Source organism: Chenopodium quinoa, unplaced genomic scaffold (assembly GCF_001683475.1).
Source record: "Chenopodium quinoa cultivar QQ74 unplaced genomic scaffold, ASM168347v1, whole genome shotgun sequence".
NCBI classification, from domain to species: Eukaryota; Viridiplantae; Streptophyta; class Magnoliopsida; order Caryophyllales; family Amaranthaceae; genus Chenopodium; species Chenopodium quinoa.
The window spans coordinates 2736395-2763149 of NW_018743979.1; the positions used below are offsets into that span (position 1 = coordinate 2736395).

General features: G+C 37.0%; 4 protein-coding genes across 5 annotated transcripts; 1 reads left to right on the plus strand and 3 right to left on the minus strand.

Annotated features, from left to right (window-relative positions):
* Positions 1 to 8665: 8665 nt before the first annotated feature.
* Positions 8666 to 11376, minus strand: LOC110690016. The gene is made up of 2 exons (XM_021866841.1): positions 10858 to 11376; positions 8666 to 9321 (listed from the first exon to the last, which is right to left on the minus strand). The coding sequence occupies exons 1-2, from the start codon at positions 11032 to 11034 to the stop codon at positions 9133 to 9135; spliced, it is 366 nt and encodes a 121-aa protein (XP_021722533.1). The 5' UTR covers positions 11035 to 11376; the 3' UTR covers positions 8666 to 9132.
* A 609-nt stretch (positions 11377 to 11985) lies between these two features.
* LOC110690017 (ribosomal L1 domain-containing protein CG13096-like) lies at positions 11986 to 15147 on the plus strand. 2 transcript variants are annotated; one of them, XM_021866843.1, is made up of 4 exons: positions 11986 to 12203; positions 12284 to 12649; positions 12739 to 12812; positions 13246 to 15147. In XM_021866843.1, exons 1-3 carry the CDS (start codon positions 12153 to 12155, stop codon positions 12784 to 12786), a joined length of 465 nt encoding a protein of 154 aa, XP_021722535.1. In that variant the 5' UTR covers positions 11986 to 12152; the 3' UTR covers positions 12787 to 12812; positions 13246 to 15147. The 2 variants fall into 2 exon arrangements, with proteins under 2 accessions (XP_021722535.1, XP_021722534.1); XM_021866842.1 differs by lacking the exons at positions 11986 to 12203; positions 12284 to 12649 and having other exon boundaries at positions 12777 to 12812.
* A 7903-nt stretch (positions 15148 to 23050) lies between these two features.
* Positions 23051 to 24199, minus strand: LOC110690018. The gene is made up of 3 exons (XM_021866844.1): positions 24015 to 24199; positions 23664 to 23926; positions 23051 to 23503 (listed from the first exon to the last, which is right to left on the minus strand). The coding sequence occupies exons 1-3, from the start codon at positions 24167 to 24169 to the stop codon at positions 23433 to 23435; spliced, it is 489 nt and encodes a 162-aa protein (XP_021722536.1). The 5' UTR covers positions 24170 to 24199; the 3' UTR covers positions 23051 to 23432.
* A 16-nt stretch (positions 24200 to 24215) lies between these two features.
* Positions 24216 to 26228, minus strand: LOC110690084. The gene is made up of 3 exons (XM_021866911.1): positions 26194 to 26228; positions 24311 to 26091; positions 24216 to 24224 (listed from the first exon to the last, which is right to left on the minus strand). Exons 2-3 carry the CDS (start codon positions 25592 to 25594, stop codon positions 24216 to 24218), a joined length of 1293 nt encoding a protein of 430 aa, XP_021722603.1. The 5' UTR covers positions 25595 to 26091; positions 26194 to 26228.
* Positions 26229 to 26755: the final 527 nt, after the last annotated feature.

Here is a 26755-nt window from a genome sequence, read left to right on the forward strand (position 1 = left end):
ATCACTTATACTGAAAATACGCAAGGTGTATCTTTTCTCTCAACAAAAATCTTTTGTCTGAAAATCCAATTCAAATCTTCTTAAAAATCTTTCTTTCGCCATAACTATGGAGAGTCCAACCTCTAACACAGCCGAGTCTCATCTCAAGGGGACAATAAAAGTTTATCTAGACATAGATGAACTATCTATGGAGTTCCCTGAGAAAGAGAAGCTTTGTTCGGGAGATTAAGACAATCAAGAGTTGAAGGTGTTAGCTTTAGAGAAGTGGGATGCAATGGAGAAGGATGCTAAAAAGGCAGAAGATGTTGAATTTCATCGCCAAGCTAGATTTGGAAATGCATGTTTTGGCTTTAATCCTAATCTGGATTTAAGAGATGAGTTGGTGAAGAGGAAGAGAAACCACGAGCGCCAGAGTGACGAAGGTGAACCTTCAAAGAAGAAGAGACAAAAGAAGATGAAGTGGTCTCCACCTAGAAGCTTGGGAAGGATGATGATGCTAGAGCAAGGAGATAGCTCTCACTTATCCTCTGATATGTATGAGACGGCCTACAAAAGCCCCAATCTAACTTGGGATTGATCAAAGGCTAGGGTTTACTGGTTCGGCTTCTTTTGTCTAATTGAACTAACTTTTGGTTGAGGAGTTAAGTAATCAAACATGATGTATTACATGTTCTTAGTTCTTTTGAAACTAAGTACCTAAACATGTTTTTTATCATGTCTTAACTATTTAAAACTTAAGTTCTATTTATGTCTGATCTTAGGTTTCTTTAAATTATATATATGATCAATGCAAATTATGAATATTTTGTTCATTTGGTCAAGCGATGCAATTGATTTGTAATAATTATACCCACACAAATATATTTTTGGTTTTCCTAGAAATTAAAATATATGGGTTATAATTATAATTATTTTCACGATTTACCAAGTGGCAGACAACCATATTTATTGACATTTGAAAAGACACTTCTAAATTCCCAATAAAATTAAATGATCAGTAAAATTATTAACTTGAAAGTGGAAGTTACCAAGTAAATTCCTTGACGATTTAGTTCAAAATTCATTCCCCTTAATATGATTTTTGGATAAACGAATTTCAAGAAATTAAAGAGTTACGTGGTTTCACCACGATGTATTGAAGTAACGGAGAATTTTAACCGTCAAGGGACTGACGCAAGAGTGATTATAAATACGAGTAGTCACTTCACTCAAAATAAACCTGGACATCGTGTCGTGCCGGGCCGCCTCAGGCCGTGCCTGGCGGGCCACGGTCACCGGCGTGCCGTGCCGGCCAATTTCACAGGCCAGCCCACAGCCTGGCACGGCCCTCGTGCCTGGCGGGCTCGTGCCGTGCCGGCCTTCGTGCTGGCCTGGCGGGCTTGGCAATTTCCAATTTTTTTTTTATTTATTTTTTGTTAATGGTTAATAAGTTATAAAATTATATCTTATAACTAATAACTTATATTATATTTATTAAATATATTAATATATAATTTATATATTTATATATAAATATATATATTTATATTTATATATAAATATGTAAATATATATATATTTATATATAAATATATAAAAATATATATTTATATATATATATTATAAATATATATATAATTAGCGTGTCGTCGGGCTGGCACGGTGGGCCAAAGGGCGGGCTCGTGCCGTGCTGTGCCGAAAAGTTCAGCCCTTGTCCGTGGCACGCGCCACGGCACGCCGGCGGGCCACCGTGCTGTGCCGGGCCACCACCCCGGGTCGTGCTATGCCGTGCCGAGAAGCGTGCCGTGTCGGGTGGCCCGCGTGCCAGCCCGGCCCATGCCCAGCTTTAACTCAAAATTTTCCTTCTTTATTAAGCCAATTTTTTTTCTCTCTCTAAAAAGTTAATTTGTCAGAGTTTGTTCCCTTTCTTGTGATACTCGCATAAAAGTACTTCAATGGCGGAAGAAATAATTCCTAAAGAAGTTCCACGAGATGATGAAGAATTACAAGAGGATCAGGATCAAGCACAAATTGAAGCGATTGCACCATGGCCAATTTTTGTGCCAAAGAATAGTGTTGAATACCTTATGGAGGAATGTGGTTCATTAAAATACCCTGGTTTGCCCAAATCATCATTTGGCTGTCAATCGATATCCTAAATGGGTTCAAAATTCAGTAAGAGGAAGAAATGAATGCTCAACAGAAGAGTTAATAAAAGATGGGGAGAGCGACCAGTAATTTTAAGAGACCTTGCAGGCCCTGTCATCGCCAATACTTTCAATATTGGTTCAGATGTTGGTCTTTCTTAGAAATCACATCTTGCCTAAGTTCATGGAAAACGATGACAAGGCAAACGATGCATTATTATGCAAGGGTTGGGCACGAGAAGTAAGTATTGTTCACCCCCTACATGTGACAGGTTGATCATGAAGAGGCTGCTAGTCCGTTGTGGTACACATCACCATGTCAAGATGACTAGAGGGCCAAAAGGAGAAGCCTATGTTAGATATTGGTGTGCTTGCGAATGATGGGATAACTCAACCGCCTACTACAATGTGGTAGATTGGACCCTGATGAGTCCTGTTGAGGATGGGGATTTCGAAGATTATTTGAAGGACCTATTATGAAAAGGGCACTGGCGATGCTCCAAGATGATCCAGGATATTAAAAGGCGTCTCAATAAGTATATCGTTATATATATTCAACCTTAAGTCCTTTAGAGCATACACAATTCAAAACTTATAAGTTTTGAAATGCTCTCATTTTGTAATTATTTTATCTTTAGAAATATTAATTAATGTTTACATTCTGTGTTTGATATTTACAGAGTTAGACAAACACAATGCTTTTTATTTATGCTTGAAAAGTGATAATTTGGTTGGTTTTAAACGCCATCAACCACCAAAATTAGGGGGGCATTTGTTACACCCAAAAATCAGATTTTTGACTTTTTGTTTGACTTTCTTGACTTTGACCGAGTAAAGAGGTTTCTAGAGTCAGTAAAAAGCCTTTGGGCTGAATTAGTCAAAACATAATAGCAAGTGGGATGATATCAGGTAGAGGCCCAACAACATATAGGCCGGATTAGAAGGCTAATGGATGATTTTAATTTTCAAAGAAGTGTTGGCGCTAAGAAGCATAACCGTACAACAGTTATGGGAGTCAGCCACAACCGCTTCATTTTTCCTATAAATAGAGGTGCAAGGATCGAAAGAAGACATCAGCAAATCAATCAACAACAAGCATTTCATTTCTTTTAAGCTTTCTTATTAGCTTTCGTAGTTTCCCTTGGCTTAATAGCCTAGCGATAGTGTAATTTATCACATGGCATGTATTAAAGATCGTTTGTCTTTTCTAATTGTATGATCATGGAGGAAACCTCTCCTTTAACTTGTACAATTGTAGACCTAACTCTATCCCTTAATTAATGGGGTGCATTGGTTACTTTTGTCATATATTTATCTACTCGTTTCTTTGAGCAATCTAACTTATTTTACTTCTTTTTGGTAAGCTTTCTTATTGTTTTGTTTTACTTTAGCAAGGTTATCAATCTTTGAAACTGGTAACCCGAGGGGCAGGCCCCCTAATACTCTAGAACAAGATAGAATATTTAACTTGTTGGTAAAGAACAATATTTACCTCAACACCATCAGTCACAATAAAACCAAAACTTACCTAGGATGAAATCCAGTTCTCAATCACTTAATAAGGAAATTAATCTTATTGAACTAAGCACCCCTGACATTTTATTGGGCGTTAAATTAAGATTTCCTTTTGTCTGCTTCCAACTTCAATGACAAAAATATTAATGAACAAGAGAGGGCTAAAAAAAGGTCTGAAATTGCCACATATTTTGTTAGATACTCAAGCTACCATTGTTCAGAGGTTGTTCTTGAAGAAGGAGTTTGAAGCTTTTTTATAATGGAGGATTTGAAAACATCACCCTCTCATCAACTCCTAACACATTCTCAATGCTCTACGGCGTCATCCAAAAGGCAAAGCCCACTTGTCCTGGAAAATGACAAAAATATTTCACCTTCCCTCTTCTTTTTAGTTATACTTTCTTAATTGGCTTTATTTAATTGGTGGTGTGCAAAAGCTATTTAGACATGAGTGTACATGTAGCCTTTCCCTTTTGTTGGGTAAGAGATCTTTCAGCGGGAAGATTTTAGATGGGCAGCAAGGCATTAAGAATGGAGAAATTCCAACTTTCTCTTATTAATAAACAAGGTATGTTTTTCAAATGGAAAAGTTGTAAATAAATACAAATTTTTTTTTTTTGTATAACCAACTTGAAGTAGCGGGTTTAGGGTAAAACCGCTACTTCAAGTAGCGACTAAACCCAAAACGACTACTTCAGGTGTTTTTGGGTAAAACCGCTACTTCAACTATAATATTACAATTCTAACCCCTTGATCAATGAGTTTTGTTTCTCAATATAAGAAATTAGGGTAGCCTTTTGGGCATGTGTAGAGATTGAAAGAGATGGTGCAGTTTTTGAGTCCTCCATTAACAAAGAATTTTTCAAACACCTCCATTTTTTTGGAGGAAAAAAAAAAAAAAAAAAAAAAAAAAAAAAAAAAAACCTTCATTTGATTAATTGAAGAAGATGAAAGATTCATTTTTTTTTTAAAAAAAAAAAAGTACCAAGCCCCCTTTTTTTTTTTGAAGTATCTCATTAATTAGTGTACCCTGCGCCGGATTAAAGTGGGAAAACATAGCTTAGAATTGTAATTAACATCACAAATTTATAAAAGCACAACACTGAAATATAAAGAACACGGTAATTTTTAATAAACGGTTTTTAAAAAAAGATAACTACTAAATTGATTTTTACCATGTATTTAATGTCAAATCAATGCAAAATATTTAGTTTCTAGAATTTCTCTATATAAAAATATTTTTTCCCAAATATATATAGATTGAGGTTTCATTTTTAAATTTCAAAAATTCAAAATTTAAAATTTAAAATTTAAAATTTCATTTTCAAAATTTCAGTTTTCAAAATATTTAATTTCAATATCTTTTCTTTTAAAAGATTCTCTAAAAAAAAATAGATCATATTTTTCCAACCTTTTTTAAATTTTTTTTTAATCTGTAATTATAATTTTCATCTTTATGATGGTCATGTGTATTTCTTGAGAAATTCTAATATGTTTTAATGATTTTTTTTTATCAAAAAAAATGATGTCTTTATATGATTTAATGATGTATAAGTAATAATTTACGCTACTTTTTTTTTCATATGTCCATTTACTATATCATATATAGAATAATTTATATTTTTTGATAAACTATTATAAATTGTCCATGTTCTTTGATTGTAATTTATCATTACATAATGCTCATTTACTTATTGCGAAATATTCTTTGAATTTTATTGTTAGATCATGTTGAGTATTCTTTATTAATATTACGAATATTATTTAGATCTGAATATCAGTTTTCAATAGAGCATGTCTCAAAAGAATATCATCATCATCAACCTTCATAATACTAATTTTTTTTTAAAAAAAAAAAACAATACATAATTAGATGATAATTAATATCCAAAAAAAAATTAATAAATGATATTAAAAATTTAAGGTTCAAGTACAAAGAACATAAGAGATAAATTCAAATAACATAGACCCTAAAACACATACAAACTTAACAAAAATAACAAGAGCCCTTGAATTATCATAAAATAATATAAGGGATAAAACAAAATAATTCAATGATAAATATAATATCCAAAATAATATAAGGGTTAAAGCGGTTGAACACTAACATGGAAGAATATATTATCATAAAAGAATATATTATTAAAGTATAAGTATATAATTTGTATTATCGAAACCCAAAGAACATTTATTAATCTACATACCTTAAAAAACCTTGTTTGTACTGTAATATAAAGAGCATGTAGTTCAGAGCCAAAGAACTATCAGACTCAAAGAACATATTGCATTCCAATTAAAAAAAATATGGATCCAAGAAATAATAAAAGAACATACATTTATCATAATATGAAGAACATCATCTTCAACCTTAGAAAATAACACAAAAACAAGTAGGAAAAAAAAGTGAAAAATACCTTTTTTCTCAACAACGAAATTCGTCAATTACATCTTTCTATTAAATGATTCATCGGAACGATAAAATCGACTACTTAATAACATTGAATCACTTCAAAATTCAAATTTACCATGATTTTTCTCTCAATATAAAAATAAATTTCTCTCTCTTACTAAAAAAATAAAATTTTGTTCATATAAAATATTCTGTTAATATGGTATGTAAATAATAAATCAATTCCATTAGTCAAGTAATATAAATAACAAATCAATCCCTTATCAAGGAGGGAATCATTTTGTATTTTTTTTTTACTCATTTAATTTATATCTGTATATAATGTTCTTTCTGCATTTTTTATAATCCTTTTATTTTGAACGAGTGTGCCATACATCCCATTGTATGATAAAAATTTTAATTGAAACTGTGAGGTGATGATTAATTACGCAGCTGCAGTGAATTCCTGGGATGATGAATAATACCAAAAAAGGTAGCTTCAAGGTGTGATTTTGGATTCTTTGTATGGGTTAAATAATTAAATACGACTGTAAAAGGAAAGTGGAGCAAGTAATAATGTACAGAAAGAGTACTACTTTAAAAATAACTTTGTTTAATCTTAAATTGAACGTAATGTTTGTAAATATAATTCAACTCAATGAACTGATAATCAATACCCACATTAAGTCATATATATATTTCTCATTTCTACTTGAGTTACTGGCTAGCTCATTTTAAAAATGATTAAACTCTGTCCACTAACTCAATACAACTGTGTTCTGTATGGCCAGCTAACACACACCAAAACACGAGTAACCCCTAATCGAGTAACCCCCCGACTAACCTAGTAACCCCAGACTGAATAACCCCTGACCAAGTAACTCCTGATTGACTGAATGACCTTTGACCAATCGAGTGATCCCTGACCGAGTAACCATTGACCGATTGAGTAACCCTTGACTAAATAACCCCTAACCAACCGATCAAGTAACCCCTGATTTATTGAATGACCCCTGACCGACCAAGTAACCCTTGACCGAGTAACCCTTGACCAAGTAACCCTTAACGGAGTACCCCCTGTCAACCGAGTAATCCCTGACCGATTAATTCTTGATCAATTAAGTAACCCCTAAGTGACTCTTGACAGACCGAGTAATCGTTGATCGATCGAGTAACCATTGACCAAGTAACTCCTAACCGAGTAATCTTTGATCGACAGAGTAACCTTTGACCAAGTAATCTATCCCAGCCACACGGTGTGGCCAGCCACATATGAAATTTTGTGAACTCAATATATGTTTGGAAAAATTTACTATTATAAAAACAACGTGATCATTGTATATCTAATACTTCCTTTGTTTTTTTTATTAGTTGATACACTTCATTTAGGCATGTTTGCCAATGCATATTTTTAAATGTAAATATGTTTAGTTACGTATTAGCAAAAATTATGGAATTTTGATATTTGGAAAATAAACATTGAGATGAATCTAACAATATCCCACATGACTATGTATTTAGCTAACACTAAATAAAAAATTAAAAAAAAAAAACCGAAGTCAAAGTAGGTTATGTGAATAGTGCACATAATCCAAATGTGTAGTGATAAAGAAGAAGGAAGGAAAAAAAATAAAATAAAATAAAAAAACAGAGTTACTCTAGTTAGTATTGTATTTTGCGTATCACAAATGATGTCATATCTTTTTTCTCCACTATGACATCTAAAAACACTTAAAAGTTAAAACTTCTAAAAATGGGAATTTTCTTTTTTTCTTTTTTTAACATTTCCATGTAGCATGAATAAAAACACATCTTTTTATAAACATTTGATATTTTTATTATGTATATAAATATTAATTCTCATATTTTTCTAAATATTTGTAATATCCATAACATTATACGGTAGAAATTGTAAGATAAAATATTAAAGTTTTTGTATTCCTTAATCATTATAGCTAGCCCAGTCACAAAACAAATGTCAATCCACTATACAAATATTAAATTATCTATTAACTATTACCAAAACAAAACGTTGCTGACGTCATCACTGTTCACATGTCATTCACGTAATAAATTTTTTCCCGTCTAAATACAACGATGATGTCATCTTTTAATTAATTATTTATTTTATTTTATTTTACTTTATTTTTATTTTTTTTGGAGCTACTATATTTAAAAATTTTGAATTTTGAATATTATTAGCTTCTACATTACAAGTATAACCTATCAATTGAACTTTAAAAGATGAAACAATTGTAAATAGCACACTAATAAAAGGACTCCTACATTGAAATATGTATTAGACGACGTTGAATAGATATTGTATCATAATATTAATGAAAATCTAAAACTATAAAATTACAAATATTTTTGTACAAAATTCATAATTCTTATTCATATTTATCCATTTTTTTTAAAATGTACAAATTATAAAAATAACCTAGTGTACTAATATAATGCATCCATATAAAGCAAAATAACTTTCATTTAAAAAATAAATAAATAAATAAATAAACCCTCTAAAACAGGGACACATGGCAACAATGGAGCTAGTGTACCCTGTTTTAGTATAGCATATATATATTTATTGGCATTTTGAGTGAGAGATAGAGATCAAATCTTGCTCCCTTCAATATTTTCCAAAATGAAAAGTTGAATATATCATGTGTAAAAATGATTTGAGATTTTAGCATCCTCAAGATACAATGTCCAACAAATTGTGCTCCATTTAGGGATTTGTTAGTTTACAAGTCTTACAAGTTACAACCAACAATACTCTTCATGCCCAACGAACAGAAAATTTCCTTGATTAGCTTCATGTTCATTAATTTTGCTATTTGTATTTTACTTGTGTTAAAATAAAAAAAAAAAAGAAAAAAAAGAAAAAGAAAAAGGGTATAGGTACAGGCTACAGAGAAATGAAATTCATAACCATGAACGATGTGTTAACAAGTCACAACAAAACCAAGCAGCTGACTAGAAACATATGACAAAGCGCCTTGATCAAAGCCATGATTTAGAAGCCAAACCTGGCTTGACACAAATAGGTTTCCAAAGCCTGAATGAATTCTTGAATGGTAAACTCATGGCGATGCACATATCTTACTCCTTTGAAGCACAACTTCCAGGTTTTGCAGGCTTGATATTTGCCTTTGTGAACCAGGTGGTATACAGAAATTGCTTATGAGGCCCAACATGGTTACAAATCATTTTAAGTTTTTGTCTCTCTCTCATCCACCTCATAACTGTTTTCATGTGCGTTTTGCTTGTTAGTTCCTTCAAACCAACTTCCTGAAAGGTATTACAGCTTGGTTAAAACAAGTTTCTCAATAATGACCAAAACAAATAAGATGTACTTTGTACAATCTAGTAGCTAGACAGCATATTCTCAAACCCTTTCGGGATAAATCACTTACTCAAATCCCAGTCTATTTGACACACTTCTAATGGTTTAAGCAAACACATGATTATTCAAACTACTAAATTAACACTTTAAAAATAAACTATGAATAATCAACACTCTGAAATTACACAAAAATCTTAGCAATCACATAACAGAAACTCGAAAATGAAGATTGAACTTAGGAAATGGTGAAACATGAGCTCCTCAACTGCCCAGGTAATTTGTCCACAATCCACATGAAAAAGGATTCGTGATCATAGAAGCTAGAAGGCAATGCTCAATACTTGTTAGCTATCAAACTTTTGACAAAATTTCATTAGATGATAAACCAATACGGCAATAATTAAATACAAAAATTAAAAGGTAATAATATTCAGAAGAAATTGTGTTAAAGGTGCCTGAAAGTTACAGCAGCAGATCTAGAGCAGCAAAACAAGCCATGATCCTTATTTTGAAAATACTAAGTACCTTACATTCTTACAACAGCATCAGAACTTGTAACAATGAAAACATTATGGACAAGCTTTTAATCTTTAAAATGTTTGTAACAATTTCCTCTTTTAGAATGCATCAAAATCACCATGCATATAACGGAACAATGATAGGATTACTGCAGCCTATGCTCCCAAATCAATCATAACACCAAATTAGGCACACATGCCACGCAACCAAGAAAACAAGAAAAATTCAGGATTGAGGTAAGATTTCTTATAAAAAGTACAAGCCGACTCTATAGACACACATATATCAATATATGATCAAAACATACATGATTATTAACAGTTTTAGCATCGAAAAATCTACATCATCAACAATTTAGAGCATTCAAGCAAGGGAAAATTGGTATATTTAACCTCATAGTATCAAACTCAGCTTTCACTGCTTCTTCAAGAGTGAGGGCAGTCCTCCCTCCGCCCAATACTATTTACGGTGTAATTTGAACTATTAACATGACAACTTAAATTGGTAAGAGGGTCGTATTAGACTATAAAGAACATCACCATTAATATAATGGACTTGATCAGCCCTCATTTCACGCGTGTTTACGACTAATTGGACCCGATCAACCTTGATTAGACCTGTCCTGAAACTTTAATTTTGGTACAATTTTAGAACTATCGTTTTCCTGTGAAATTATAGACTTTAACTCACTTCAAAATTCACAACAAAAGCCGCTAAATACCAACAATTCTTAGTCACAAAATTAACATCCCAAAATCAAAAGCAAAACATTATCAGCAATTCAATTATAGGAAGAAAGAATCACATACTATTAATCAAATAATGAACAAAATTATCCCAAAATCAACGATTAATCAGCAATTACATAGTAACAAATATTTGTCAAAAATACCTTATATTATCCCGAAATAAACATAAAATCATGAGCATTCGATTGAAAAAGAGGGAGGAGAGAGAGGAACCTGAAGTCGTTCCCAGGTTTGAGCGATAGTGAGAGGACCGTGGTCCTTGAGGATGTCAAAGATGGCGCGAGTAATGGTTTGAGTTTGTTCAGGTTGTTGAGATTTGAGGTCTATTGGTTTCATTTTTGGCTTTGGTTTCTTGGCAATCAACAACCTTATTGCTGTTCCAAACACCATCTTTAGGCCTTTTTCAAAACTGCTTTGGGGGTGGGGGTGGGGGTGGGGGTTGGATGTCAATATATCATGCTTGTTTGAGTGTGTGACATAAACCCCGGTTGGCTATGGGGTTTGCAAACGAGTCCCCCTGGGCGCATAAGCCCTATTTGTTTGGAAAGCAAATAGGAGGGCGCAATGGTCATTTTGGCAAGCTTGATTGGATAATGAGTGGAACTGACTTTTGGTTTACCCCGTTATTTTTTAAATTGTAATGGACCTTAGTTTTGGGTGCTTATGTATTATTTTATTTCATTTGTCATATATATTCTCATTTTTCTCTTCCGCTTCTTCTCTCTCTTCCGATTCTCTCTGTTCATCAAATTGTCTCAGTTCTCTTCATCTTCTCTTTTCGAACCTCTCTACCTATGTGGTTAAGTCTTGAAGCGTGGTGGTGAGCACCTGGTTCGGGGAAAAGAAAGCATTCGTAGTTGGAAATTGTGAAGTAGACGGCTTTGTGTTGTTGAAGGTACGGGTTTAAATTATTTAGCAATCAAATTGAGAATTTGTTTTTGTGTTGTCAATTTACTGTTGTATGATAATGTTTGATTTGATTGTGAAGAGTTTTTGATAGTTGTTCTTAATTTTTTGAAAATTAGGGTTTTCGCTACTGTTAGGGCCTCACCTCGACTCTGTGTATTATAATCACTAAATATGATGTTAATTATTCGCTTAGTTGTTATTTTGATTACGAAATGCTTAAATAAGTTTGGTGGTTGTGTTAAATTTCGGAATTTGATTTGCGGAGTTAGGGTTTTGACGATTCTGTATAAATTGAACAAAAACAATCGTTTTAAAGCGCAATTATAATTGAGCAATGCAATTGTATATGTCGAATCATTTTGGTGTTGTTGTTTAAAAAGAATAGATAACTAGGCTAGAGTTGTCCGGAATTAGGGGAGATGTTTTGTGCAGGTTGATTGATATAATTGTTGCCAAATTAATATATTGTGGTAATTAGATGTGTTGGTATTGAATTAATTTCAGAAGCTGTTGGTTGTTTTTTCAATAGTTTTGTTTTGATTGGCAAAAAGTTCTTGCAAATTGAGAAAAGACGGGTGTGAAATTTGCAGGAGGGATTAATGAAGACTAACACGAAGGGTTCTGTAATGGTGCCCCCCATGAGGGTTATGGTGAGTAAATTGTTGAATAATGGTTGTTTTGCCTGGCATGGTGCATGTAATATATTAAGATAATATGTACATTGTTGTAGGGGAGTTCGAAAGCTGCAAATAATGGGGCTTCGGATGGGTCTAAAAAGAAAGCTAACTATAAGGGGAAGAAGAAAGTGAGAGTTGTCTCTGTTTTTGAGCAAGAGACATTGGAAGATAGCTGTGAGCAGAGTGCTGCTGATGATGATGTTTCAAATCCAGATTTTTACTCAAATAGAAAATCTGATCCGGACGATGATGAGGAGGACGATGACGATGTTGATGCAGAGGAACAGTTAGAGTCTGAAGACCAGATTGAAGAAGCACAACAGGAACAGAGTGACCTGGATAATCTCCTTGTGAAGTTGCTGATTGAGAAGATTAAAAATGGAAAGTGGAAGGGAGTTGGTAAAAAGGCTAAGGTGAAGGTATGGGTTTTGAACTTGTCTGAATTTTGTTTTTAATTAGTTAAGGAACTTGAATGTGGAATGATTTGTAATGAAATCTGTTTGTCCAGGCTGAGAAGACAAAGGTTGAGAAGGTGAGGGCTAAAGGGTTGTGGTAAAAATGCAGTCAAGAACTACACCAAAGGTAATCTGCTGCCTTGTTTTGTGTTGTGTTTTGTTGCAATGGAGTATCTGATTATGGTATTTGTTATATATAAGTGAGTGATTATGTAGGTTATTAAGTGTTCTGGTTTTCTATGATTGTTGGGATTGATGTCTTGCAATGATGTTTGAACTTGGTGTGTATGATGTTTGGAGTTGCCTTGTTGTGTTTGTTTGCTGTTTTGAAAGGTTTGGGTATTTGAACTTAAGTCATGGTGTAATTTTGTGTGAATGTGGAGGGAGTAATTAGTCTAACATTGAGTTCATATTTTAATGTAATTTATCATTGTAATGGAGTTAGTTGTTAAAGAAATAGAATTTTTAAGGGGAAAATGATTGAATATTGAAATGAATCAATGTTGTGGTTGAGTTAATTTGGTTGGGTGACTCAAATTAATTTTAACTTACTGGTGTAGGCCCTTAATTTGAATGGTGCGAAGGCCTTTAGTAGTATAGTTCAGAAGTTTGATGACTTCAAGAAGAAGGTGGTGACAGAAATGGGTTTTGGTGGATTGTTAAAGATCCCATTTAGTTACTTACCTCGTAAATTTGCGTACTGGCTACTGTCTGGGGTCAAGGGGGATGGTTCCCTTGTCTTTGGTGATCAGTATGTTGTTCCACTAAGCCCTGTTTAGGTGGAGTATGTGCTTGGGATTCCAATGGGTTCCAAGGAAATTCCAGCTAGGATTGAAGAGATGCATGCAGAGTCAAGAAGAATAGTTCAAAGGTATTCAAAGGGTGGTGATAACATCTTCTCGTTATCGGTAGCTGCCGAGTGAGTGATAACACTGAGGGGAATGTATTGCCTCTTTCTAATGATGTCGAGAAGGGTGAATTTAAGATTGGCTTTCTTATAGTTGCCTTGGGGTATTTATTATGTGCTACGACGAATACTAGCCATATGGCAGTTGCACTCACCCCGGCATTGCTTCTGTATGATGAAACGGTGGAGTATGACTAGTGCACATGGGTGTATGAGTGTTTGTGCACCGCACCAAGGAAGTTCCAAGAGAAGTTTCAAGAAAATGGATATGTTGCCGGATCCGGTGGATGTATATTGTTTGTGCTGGTAGGTAGTTAGCGGATTTTATTTTAATTTTGGTTTTTTTTTATTATTATTGGTGTGTTACTTTTATTACATCTTAGAGCTAATGGTTATTTGATTTTCTTCGCACATATTTTTTACCTTGACCATCTGAATCGTGTTCCCATGTCATGGGGTGAGACGCCGAGATTGTAGGCTTGATCGCAAGAAATATTAAATGAAGGCGTGTCAGATGACAAATATGAACGGCTGCCGGTGAGTTATCTTTTTTTGTAGTAGTGGTTTTGCAAAACCTTGTAAATGATGTGTTGGTGATTAGTTTGTGCTTATGTGTTGTAGTCTTTGAATATTGTGTACGGTGAGCCACATCCATTGTCACCTCGTGATGAAAGAATGAATTCAAATGTAGAAGGTTGGATTACGGAGAAGGTATACATTAGTTTGTCAAATTTTCACTTTATTTCAATATTGCTGGTTATAAGTAATGCATAGGTTGTTTTACCATTAGTTGAGTGTGTTGTTAATTGTAGGTTGTGTGTGTTGCTCAATTATTTGCAAATAAATTGATGTGTTTTTTTTTTCTGAACTGTAGGTGATGAAGAGGTTGACTCCTCAATAGATAAAAAAAAAAGTTGCTCATGTTTTTCAGTCATTGACTGAGTTGATGGGAAGCTGTATTGACACAGCTATTGCAAGGAAATTGTCATCAATGTCAGTTGGTGATCCTGATCCTGTCGTTAACAAACAAGTTGAGGCGGATGGTAGGCAAACAGTGTTAGCAAAAATTGATGGCTTTGTAGCAGTTTCTGGTTTGGTTCATGGTGTTGACCATGTTGTCAAAGAAAGTGAATCTTCGATGGTTGATAAAGGTTTAAACACTATGGTGGATTTTCTACTAGTGGTGGATGGGGTTGTGTTGGATGGGGTTGAAAACAAAGAAAGTAGTGAACTTGAGGTTAGTGTTGAAATCATTAGAGATCATGTAATTTGTCGTGGGTTTAGGTTTAAATACCATGTGTGGATTTGGCACTGTGAAAAAGGAGAGTACAGTGGAGATGTTGATGGGAATGATGTGCATAATAGAAGCAATGAGATTCGTGTGGACAAGGAATACGATAATGATGAATATATTATTGATAATGGTGATGAATGGATTTGAGGATGATCAGGTGGATGAGGTCGAGGATGAAGGGATGGGTGAGATGATGCATGGTGTTGAAGTTGACGTGTTGTCATTATCGGAGGCTTCTAAAAAGCCTTTGTATTCTGGGTGCAAAAAATACTCCAAACTATCAGCCGTGCCAACACTTTTTGACATTAAGTCGAAGCATGGGTGGGTGGACGCTAGTTTTACTTCTTTGTTGACCGCGTTAAGTGAGATGTTGCCCGACGGGAATGAAATTCCTAAGTCTTACTATTATGCAAAGAAGCTCATGTGTCCATTTGGTTTGGAGTATAAGAAGATACATGCATGTCCTAATGATTGTATTCTTTATCGAAATGAATATGAAATTGGAGGAGTGTCCATGATGTAAGAAGTCGCGCTACAAGCGCATGAGTTGCAATGCTGGTACGAAGGGACCTCCTACTAAGGTGTTATGGTATCTTCCCATTATTTTAAGGTTTAAGCGTCTATTCTCAACACCAAAAGACGCTAAAAACTTAAGGCCGCATGTAGAGGGAAGAAAGAAAAACAGAATGCTGAAGCATCTAGTTGATTTCCCGCAACGGAAGAACATTGATATGAAGTTTGGGAAATTTAGTGATGAAGTCAGAAATTTAAGGCTTGGGTTGTGCACGGACGGGATGAATCCATTTGGCACTTTAGCACACAACACAGCACATGGTCGGTACTTTTAGTGATCTACAATTTGCCTCCTTGGTTGTGCATGAAACGTAAGTATATAATGCTTTCACTGCTAATAATGGGGCTAAGGCAACCTAGAAACGATATAGATGTTTATCTTGTGCTACTTGTTGACGATTTGAGAAAGATGTGGGACGAAGGGGTTTCCGTTTTTTATGCTCATAAGAATGAGATGTTCACATTGCATGCAGCTCTTATATGGACCGTTAATGATTTTTCTGCATATGGCAACTTGTCTGGGTACAACAAAAGAAAAAAAGCATGCCCCATTTTATTTACCTCTGGCTTGCTACACATTGTCAAGGGTAGAAAAACGGATGTTTTGTGCATGTCTGTACGACATTAAGGTTCCATCAGGGTACACATCTAATATGAAAAGATTTGTATCCGTAAATGGAGAATTGAAGCTGACAAGTATGAAATCCCATGATTGTCACGCCCTGGAGCTGAGTTAGTGCTCGGACTGCTAGGTACTAAAGGCACAACTGTGTTGTTTGATGCTGGGAGTAGTGTGGGGAGTTGCTCTTCATCTTATAGGGAAGATGAGTTAACTGGTAAGGGGGATGATACTGCAGATAAGTGGTTAGTTAAACCTACCGAGAAAGCTTTGTCTGCGATGTTCACCAATGTCTCAAAGATCTGAAGGCATACGACGCTCGAGACACCTCTAATTCAGTTTTTGCCGCTAGAAGAATTAAATGACCCATTGTGGTAATTATCCTCTGCTTCATATAGTTATTAATCTCTTCTTGCTGATGTTTTGGATGATGTTGTTATTGAACTATTTAATTTAATATGTTGATGTGGTGTACTAGTGGTTTGTGTTTGGATGATAGCCTTGACACTGTTTTAATTAAACGTGACGATATGGAAGCAAGTAAAAGGGATTGCTTTGGCGTAGTGCACCCTTAATCAAGGGTGTCCTCTGATTATGTCAAGATGGCAAGTGTGCTCTATGTTAGGTTTTGCGGTGTCCGACACCGCGCGAAAACAAAACCCGAAAACCAGATCGCATGCATAATAATTGCAGCATAAATAAAAGCATGCAAATAAGTAAAACATAAACACATAAAGAGAAGAGAGAGAAAGAAGCTCACCCTTGACGCGTGCTTCGCTCACTAATCGATCTCGGACTTGGAAAATTTCAAGCCTCGCAAATGCAAGACCTCCAACGTCTCACACCCTTGATCACCGAACTGGCCCCTATCCCGTAGCTTACATGGGGCTAGACCAAAATTACTTAGAGTTTACGAACTAAGATTTTCTTACACTTTGGGAGATCCCTTAGAGTTGACCAACTCAAGTAAAATTCCCAATACCTAATGATTGGTATATATAAAGAATTGTTCACAAGATTTCCCATCATATTTCCATGTGGGAGAATTGGTGAAATGCCAAAAGAATAAATTAATTTAATTCTAAATTAAATTAAAATGGCAAAGCAATTAGCAAATACCAAGTGTCACAAGGAGAGAAAGATTTTAGGTGAGGACCACAAGGGAGGACCACACCTCCCTTGCTCCCCAAGGCAAACCCCTTCTAACAAACCGGGTCCAACCCCTATGACCAACAGGCAGCAAGCCTTGGGCACCAAGGCGCGTGCTGGCGGCCTGGTGCTTGCCTGGGCCTGCCAGCCAGCCCGTATGCGCGTGGCCCAGCCAGCAAGCCTGGCACGCAATGCGAGCTTCTGCGCTGGGTGTTGTTGCTACCAACGAGACCCAACACGCCTTGCTTGCTGCTGGCCTTGCTGGCGCGCCTCCAAGCATGCATGCTCTGCCTTGCTGGCGAGCTTTGCCCGCATGGCTGCTCGCCCAGCCAATGCATGTGATGCATGCTAGGGTTGCGGCCAAGCTTTGCCTCGCTGCAAGGAGCTTGGCTAGCCATGCTAGCCCACCTAGCCTAAGCATGGCTAGGCCATTGCGAGGCTAGGACTTTCGCGCGCGTTGACTTGTTAGAATAATTTTTCCGTCTCGCCGATTCCTAAATTCGACTCGATTTTCGACGCTCTAAGTTTGGAATCCGACGTCTTAGTCCCTAAAATCTCTATCGACTCATTTAATCCTTCGAATTAATTCGTCACTTTGGTTCGATTACACGATTGGGTGTGACCTGAATTGTTCAGTCAAGAACAAGCTGTAATATTAATTATACAGTAATAATTTTATTGATCGGAAGCGGCCTCTAGCTAGGCATTCCGATCACTTGATCTCACTGAATAATTAGTTTTCCTAATTAATTCCGAACCCTGTATCGGAATAATACACTTGCTCGAAGGATACTATTCCTTTCAATCTCCTACTTGTCTTTCCGGACAAGTGTGCTGTTTGTGTATAGCCTGTGTCCTATGTCACTTAATGCCTCTTCTTGAACTATAAGGTAAGATTCTTCGTCATCCTTATTATGCCCAGAAGTGTTTCTCAATTTTCGAGTTCGATTGTCAAGAAGCAGATGATTTCGAAAATCCATCTTAGCACGGCCATGCATTTTCACAATCTCGCTCTTCGAGAGGTCTTTTAAACAACAAAGACATGTTCCCAATTGTTAATAGGGGGACATTCCCTGTCCTGCATTGTTAACTTCCCTTACTAAGAGGCCCTAGCCATCCGAGTGTTGCCTTTATAATCCCCTTGTACGGCAGACGTTTGACAACATCAAAACGGACTAGAACTCAAACAAGAGAACTAACAATACTCATGGTCGAGGAAAGAGGTTCCGATAGCCATAATGAGTAATATACTTACGACGATTGTTAAATCTCTTAAAGTATTCTCATAGGTCGATCCAGTATATTTCCAAACTAATACCTGTGCAAATGATTTATGACATTCTTGTCCTTGTAGCATACGAAATGGTGCTATAAATCATTCTACACACTAATTTCATGTGGTCATTAGTCGTCCAATTTTCAAATGACCTTGGTTAGGGATAATTTCGATATGATATTCAACTTTCTCTTAATAGGTGTTTCTTTATCCAAGACATTGTCTTGATACCCTATTTTGAATATTCTCAAATCGAATGGACTCATTATTTAATTCTAAACCACAATTAAATAGGTTGTAGAATTATTAGAAAAAAAATAATTTATTCCACTACGAAACTTTTCAACGTTTCATCTTATGATAAATGGTTTTCCCCAAATGTTTTAAGAGTAATACCACTAGTAGAAAAAACTAAATAGGCACCCCCTCTATAGCACCGGTTCTTGAAAACCGGTGCCAAAAAAATGAGCGGGAGTTAAAAATTTAGAGTTGGCACCGGTTATAACTTAAACCGGTGCCAATCATGTAATTAGCACCGGTTCAAACCGGTGCCAACTTTTTTTTTTTTTTTTTTTTAAAATAAAATAAAATTATGGGATAGAGTTCGCACCGGTTTAAGGAGAACCGGTGCCAACTATGCTAATTTGCACCGGTTCAAACCGGTGCCATGTTTGAAAAAAAAAACCCGGGTTCTTCTTTGTTCTTCTTCAGTTCACTGTATCATTGAATTCATAATTCAACGTTTTCTTCGTTCTTCAATATTTCCCTCTTTTCTTCTCCTAGCTTCTTCATTCAACAGTCTTCGTTCTTCCATTGAAGGGTTGTGAGCTTTCTCACCTCCATTGAAGCAGTACACCGATCGTGCGTACTCCATATATATCCCTCCATTGAAACAGCTTCAAGCTAAGGTAAGTATCTATTAGGTTTTACTTACTCCATTGTTGAATTCCTTTGTACTCTTGAGTTTTTGGTGGATTTGCTTTACAATTTAGTAATTACAAGTTTCTTGTAATCTAGGGTTTGTCAATAGATGCGCATTGCCCCCCCTCCACAACGACCTTCTTACTCTCACAGTTGGTCTAAGGCGCGAGTTTTAGGTACTTGTCCTAAAGGGCATGGGTTCGAAACTCATTCTTGACATGTTTTATTAAATTTTTGTACTGTGCATCTTTCTGGCTTCAGCCCTTGGCTGTTTGTGTTTTGGTTTGCTGTGCCTGGGTTGTAGAGGTGTTGGGCTGCTGTTTCTTTTTGGCTGCTGCTGTCTGGTGCTGGGCGTTAGTGTTTGGCTGCTTTTGTCTGGTGCAGCTCAGTGAGCCTATTTTTCTTGGCTGGCTGTTGCTTGTATTTGGTCAGTTTGTTGTTGGTTTGTTTGCCTGGGTTAGGTTTTTGTCTGATTGGGTTTGTTTTGTTAGACTTGGTGTGGAATCTGCTTGTTCATGCCGGTTTTTTTGTTGAGGCAATTGCTCTTTCTTGTTGTAGGCCTAGTTGTTAGGCTGATTGTATAGGTGTTGTTTGTTTGTTTTTGAGGATTGTTTTTGTACGTTTTGACTGTTTAGCCTTTGTAACTTTGAGGGCTTGCCCGCCTCTTTTGGTATTAATAATATCACTTACTTACCAAAAAAAAAAAAAGACTATGAAGGGCGACATTGAGGACGAGGTAATGTCTTTGGTAGATGAGACTGTGAATGGTGAGGACGAGATTGTAGAGAAACAGTAATTTTTTAATTTAGTCACACTAATTAAAATGACTCATTTCTTGTAATTATGAAATCATAAAATTAAATACAAGTTTCAGAATGTGTGAAGTCTCAAGTTTTATGTATTGTTATTGCCTTTGGGGGGGTTAGAATGAACCATTTATGTAAAAGCTAATAAGCAAAATAATTTATGCATAGTTTCACATTTGGTTGCTAACTTTAGAGTATCTCCAATTTCTTTGGATGGTGATATTGGTTCTTTGATTCTGCTGTGAATTTGTGAAGTTTGTTGTGTTGTTTCTTTATATTGGATGAAGTTTGCGGTTTTATGTGCTGCTTTGTGTTGTATGTTGTTGCGGTTGAGTTGCTGTTGATGTGTTGCTGTTGAACTGATGTTGGTGTTGTGTGTTGCTGTTGTTTTGTTGCTGCATAAGGGCTAGCAATGCTGTGCACATCAGCTACCAGTGCACAGCACCAGTGCACAATACAACACCAGTGCACAAGTGCATCAGGCACCAGTGCACAGCACAACACCAGTGCACCAGACACCAATGCACCAGACACTAGTGCACCAGGCACCAATGCACTAGTGCACCGGGCACCAGTGCACAGCACAGCACTAGGCACCAGGCAGTAGTTGTGCAGCAGCAGTGCCAGCAGTGCAGCTGTTGTTCTGTTGCTGCGCTGTTCCGCTGTTGCTGTTATTCTGTTTTTCACTAGTTGTTTTGCCCTTCCCCTTTTTTTTGTTCTACTTGTTTCTTACCAGTGATATTCCAAATTGGTGCAGGAAGAGACCCGTTGTGAAATTCTTCACCCGGGCGAATCTCTTAGTGGAGCTTTGAATGTCGTTGCATATGGTAGTGCACAATTGGCCGAACAAGGTACGGTCCATTTGCGACCGCTTCGACCTGAGCATTATTCGGTCGGGATCCATTCTGTGGTTGCCGGGTTCGAGGACATCCTAATACATGTGCCCGTAGAGGAGGATGAGTTTACTACACTTTGGGCAGCAAAAGGTAGTTTTGTGCAATGGCCATGTACTTGGATACGGTTGATGAACCAGGTAATTAAGATTTAAAGTTCACGCTTTATTCTATACCCTATTTTCATCCCAAGAGTTGGATGAAATTCTTTTCTAACCATTTGTGTGATTTGTCTTATTAGCCATCGAGGAAAAGCCAAACTCCAAAGAAGAGGGTGGAGGGGCCAAAAAGCATTGATCAACCGATGCCAAAGAAGAGGAGTGAACATGGCTCGGTGAGTGGAAAAGCGTCGAACAAGAGCTCTTCACGAGGTTCAGCTATGCAAGCTACTCCACTAGTTGAAGACACGGTGCTTCAATCGCTCTCTAAGGAGTTAACTTATGTGCACAACCGTGTTTGCGTGTTGCCTAGTGACAGCCCCATTCAAGTTCCACTACCTAAGGAAATGTTCCACTACGATGATGATGCAATGGCATGGCTATTAAAAGAAGATGTGAAGGAATTTCTAAGTGGTGCAATGCTTAACATTTCCCTCATTCAAATATGCATCAGGTAATTCAACTAGTACTCAATTTATGTTATTCAGTTTAGTGGTGATTGTCGGTTGGTTTTCGATTAACATTCTATTATCAAGCATGCAGAGCACTCCAAGAGCACTTATGGGAGCTTGGTTCTCCGTGTCAAATTGGGTGGTTATACCCTGAGCAGATCTCCACTGCTAGAATCTTAGGCAACCACGCTGACGTGTTGTACTATGTTGAACGGGGTATTAAGGAATCAGTGCGTGCGGGAGACATGTTTATATTTGCCCCATATTATGAGGAGTACGTTAGATTATGCTTGTCAAATTCATTTGTTTTCCCATTTTATATGTTGTACTTGCCTAATTATTGATTTGTTTGTCTCGTGTGAATGTATGTACATAGTTATCATTGGACCCTACTGGTGATTTGTGTTTCCAGTAACACAATCTTCTTCTTTGATTCTGCTCAGTTACCTCAACCAAGAAAGCGCCTCGTGAAGTCCATACAGCAAAAGTAAATATACATATCTTCAATTCTTGTTATTGATTATCATAACCTAACTCATATATATTAATTATACTAATCAAATTTGAACTTCCGACGGCTCATACACTCGCTAACGAACCGTAACCGGTCCCTAACCCGAAGCTTAGTCAAGGCTAAGCTGAAATAACTCAGAGTTTAAGAACAAAGATTTTCTCGCTATTGGAGATCCCTTAGAGTTCACCAACTCAAGTGAAATTCCTAATACCCAATGAAGGGTATTTATAGAGAAATCTCCCCAAGAATTCCCATCATCTTTCAATGTGGGATAGTTGGTAAAAAGCAAAAATAAGATTTCATTTAATTCCAAATTAAATTAAAAAGCCAAAACAATCATCAAACGACAAGTGGCACAAGGAGAGCAAGGGAGTGGGTGAGGACCACAAAAGGAAGGATCACCTTCCCTTGCTCCCCAAGCATTGCCAGCACCAACCATGTGGCGCCAGCTGGCGCCCAGCCTTGGGCACCAAGGCACGCCTTGCTGGAAGCCTGGTGCTAGGCTGGGCTTGTCAGCAAGCCCGTACACACGCAAAGCCCAGCCAGCAAGCCTCGCACGCAATGCGGGCTACTGCGTTGTGTGTTGTTGCTACTGTTGTTGTCAGCGCGGCCTAGCACGCCTTGCTGGCTGCTGCCCTTGCTGGTGCACCACCCCGCATGCATGCTCGCTAGGGCTGAGCAAAATTATCCGAAAAATTGGGTACCTGAACAGTTTAAAGAAAACGGGACGGGTAACCGAACCGTTAAGAATTTAACGGGACGGGTTGCGGGTACCTATGTTGCACGGATACCGACACGGACACGGACACGGACACGATACGGACACGGAAAAACGGCAATCCTGAAATAGGGGACACAGGTACGGCATATAACAAGGCATATAATATATCAAAAAAACGAGAATTTGACAACCTATTCAATAAAACACTAAATAATTAGCCTCAAAACACACAATTTTGTTAAAACAAGTAAATAAACAAAGTGTACGAACGTAGTCTCATACATATCAAGAAACCATCAAACCAAATACATGTCTTAATAATAGTTTTACAAATCATAAATAAAATAAACAAAAGTACTAATAGTTTCATTCTTCACCATCACCAAGTACATCATCAAAAATCATATTCTCCATCTCGGGTTCATCAAGTGAGAGCTCGGCCATCTCTAGAATACCAACCTCTCCTAGGTTGTCATGCTCATCTCCACCCACATCCCACAACTTAGATCTCCCCTTAGTGTATTCTTCACTTCTCCTTGAAAGTAATCGAAGGTTGTTATGAATGTATACCAAGTCTTGAGCACGTTTAGGAGTAAGCTTATTTCTAGTGCAAGAATGAATAAACTTATAGGTGCTCCAATTCCTTTCACTACAAGAAGAGGAAGAAGGTTGACCTAATAGCTTATAAGCCAAACCTTGAAGCATAGGCACTTGGGAACCATAAGTTGCCCACCAATTTTTAGCATCCATCAAAGCCATATCATGCATGCAATCAATGTTGAGAAAGATCCCCTCTGATTTTTGTGAGAATATTGCAAATTCCGTGTTGATCTTGAATCTTTCATCGGGACTTTGGAAAAGCCTTCGAAAGCATTGTAATCTTTGTGTGGAAATTTCATTGTCGGCATTTGGAGCAACTCGTCCCGGGACCTCATTAAGCCATTCTTCCGTGTAAAATCTTTAACAACAAAATAAGAATAGCCATAAGAAATTAAATAAAAAACAAGGAAAAATAAATAAAGATGAATTAAATAAGTAAAACTTACCTTGGATTCAAAGAATGTGCTAATGAATGAAGTGGAGTACTACCCTTACTCCAACGACTACTAAGAATCCCTTTAACTACATTAAAGAAGGTAGATTGTTCATAATCTAGTTTACCCTCTTTCTTGTAGATGGCATCTTTCACCTTTTGAACCATAATGTCCCATCTTTCATAAACCAAATGCAAGGAAGATTTTTCGGTGTCACAAACCCTAATCATCTCATAGATTGGGCGTGTAAAATCAAGAATGTAATCAACTTTTTCCCACCATATTTCATCCAAAATCTTTTCCCTTACATGTGAGGCTTGCCCGCGTCGATCATCCTTGTATAAGGACCAATTCTCACTAATAACCATTGATTGAAGTGATGTTTTAAGGAGTTTCAACCTTTTAAGCATGCACACAATTGAAGCAAAACGAGTGTCGGCAATGCAAAGTAGTTTTAATGGCGAAAACTTATTGAACATTGAAAGCCTCATCGAATGATTCATTATGTAATTTTTAATGAACAAGGCATCTGCATGAACTTCCGTTATCCAATGACATTCATCATATACTTCAACATTATTCAACACATTCTTAGCTGCACAGATGCTTTTCATTGCAAGATTAAGTGTATGAACAACACATGGTGTCCAATATATATGAGGATACCTACCCACAACCAATTCCCCTGCAGCCTTACAATTACTTGCATTATTTGTGATTATTTGAACAACATTTTGATCTCCAATTTCATCAATCACCTCACTTAGTAAGGTAGCAATGAAATCTTTGTCCTTAATCTCACCCGAGCAATCAATAGCTTTCATAAACATAGGACCCGTTTCAGAAGCAATCATAATGTTAATCAAAGGCCTTCTTTGTGGATCACTCCACCCATCACTAACAATGCTAACACCTTTTGTTTTCCATGTGGCTTTCATAGGTTGTAATAACCTATCCACATTTTCTGTCTCTTTACAAAGCAAAGTTGTTCTAAGTTTGTTGTATTCGGGAGGCTTATAACCAGAGAGATTAGAATTGGCAGCCATTGTATATGAACTAACATAGTAAGGGTTTCTAGCAAGATTAAAAGGCAACCCCCCTGTGTAAAACATTCTAGCAATTTCAGAATCCAAGTGGTCACGAGATTTCACATTAAAAGCATCGGAAATTGTATTTTTTGATTTCCTCTTCTTTACATTATCAAATGAACCTAGTCTCATTGATGTAGCTTCAGTTGATGTGTGAGAAGATATGGGTTCATTTGAAAAAGGTGGAACTTTTGGTAACAAAGATTTTTTATAATCCTCGGATTCACGATGAAGCGATCTTAGTTTAGCAAGGTCATCAATTTTCACTTTATTACAAGTTTGAATCCCTTTCCCTTGTTCACCTAGCAAATGAGCTTTCACTCTAGTGTATGAACCATTTTTAACTTCGCCGCAAAAGTTACATTTCCAATTATAATTTCCTCCACCACCCGATATTTTATCACCCTTAACAACAAACTTCCACAAAGGGTAGAGGTCTTTCATTGACTCAGATGAATTACTACTACCACTGACATTGCATGAAGCAGAGGAACTAGAAGACATTCCTGACAATTTCAGCAACACAACAGCACATTTCAGCAAGACAACACAACAAAGTGAGCAACACAACAATACAATTTCAGCAACCAGCAAGTCAGCAATACAATTTCAGCAACCAGCAAGTCAGCAACTCAGCAATACAATTTCAGCAACCAGCAAGTCAGCGAGTCAACAATACAATACAATTTCAGCAACCAGGGCACAATACAATTTGACAGCTGAACCCATCTCACAATTAACATCACAATTAACAATTAACATCACAATTAACAATTAACATCACATTTAACAATTAACAATTGCGAATTACAGTGATACTGCCTCCACGACTCCACCTCACAATTAACATCAGCATTCAGCAATTGAATTTCAGAAAACAAAGTACAGAAGACAGAAGTCACATAACCCTTACCTGGTGGTGGACTGGTGGCTGGCGAGTGGCGACGGACGGTACTGGGTGGTGGACTGGTGGCTGAGGACGAACAACGACAGCCTGAAACCTAGGTTGAGCGAGTTAGCGACTGAATTAATTGAATTTAAAAAAAAAACAAAGTACAGAAGCCAGTCAAGCCACGGCCTGAAACCTAGGTTGAGCGAGTTACCTGGTGGTGGTCTGGTGGACTGGTGGCTGGCGACACTGTGGTGGTGGCTGAGGACGAGCAACGAGCGGCGAGTGAAGTCTGTGTCTCTGTGAGAGTAGACTGTAGGCGACGAAGCGACGGTGAACTGAGTGACGGTCTGGACCAGCAGCAGCAGGTGAAGCGACGGCGGTTATCGGCGCGACGGTGAGTGGCTGACGGTCTGGGACTCAGGGAGCTTGAGTAAGGCAGTAGGTTTGTGAATTGTGAATGGAGGAATTGAGAATGTGAGAGAGTCAGAGAGAATGGAGGAAGTTGGGCTTGTAAAGCCGTAATTGCGTGTCCATCACAAAACGGACCGTGTCTGGGTGAGACACGGCCCGTGTCCGTACAGAAGAAATTCAAAAAAAAAACGGACACGGATTTTCGCGTGTCCAAGACGTATCCCCCGTGTCCCACGCGTGTCCGTGTCCGACACGCGTGTCGACTCGGACACCCCACTTGGCAGGCGTGTCCGTGCATCATAGGCGGGTACTCGTTGACGCTGTTTCGGGTACCTGAATTTCCCGAAAATCTTTTTTTTTTT

What these genes read in the sequence shown, in the direction of transcription:
- LOC110690017 (XM_021866842.1), top strand. Translation starts at nt 14,539, where the DNA reads ATGGGAAGCTGTATTGACACAGCTATTGCAAGGAAATTGTCATCAATG.
- LOC110690084 (XM_021866911.1), bottom strand. Translation starts at nt 25,594, where the DNA reads ATGTCTTCTAGTTCCTCTGCTTCATGCAATGTCAGTGGTAGTAGTAAT.
- LOC110690018 (XM_021866844.1), bottom strand. Translation starts at nt 24,169, where the DNA reads ATGGTTCAAAAGGTGAAAGATGCCATCTACAAGAAAGAGGGTAAACTA. An exon ending in GCACATTCTTTGAATCCAAG is followed by an intron (nt 23,927 to 24,014) that starts GTAAGTTTTACT and finishes TTGTTGTTAAAG; the next exon opens with ATTTTACACGGAAGAATGGC. An exon ending in CCAAGTGCCTATGCTTCAAG is followed by an intron (nt 23,504 to 23,663) that starts GTTTGGCTTATA and finishes ATTACTTTCAAG; the next exon opens with GAGAAGTGAAGAATACACTA.
- LOC110690016 (XM_021866841.1), bottom strand. Translation starts at nt 11,034, where the DNA reads ATGGTGTTTGGAACAGCAATAAGGTTGTTGATTGCCAAGAAACCAAAG. An exon ending in AAACCTGGGAACGACTTCAG is followed by an intron (nt 9,322 to 10,857) that starts GTTCCTCTCTCT and finishes AATACCTTTCAG; the next exon opens with GAAGTTGGTTTGAAGGAACT.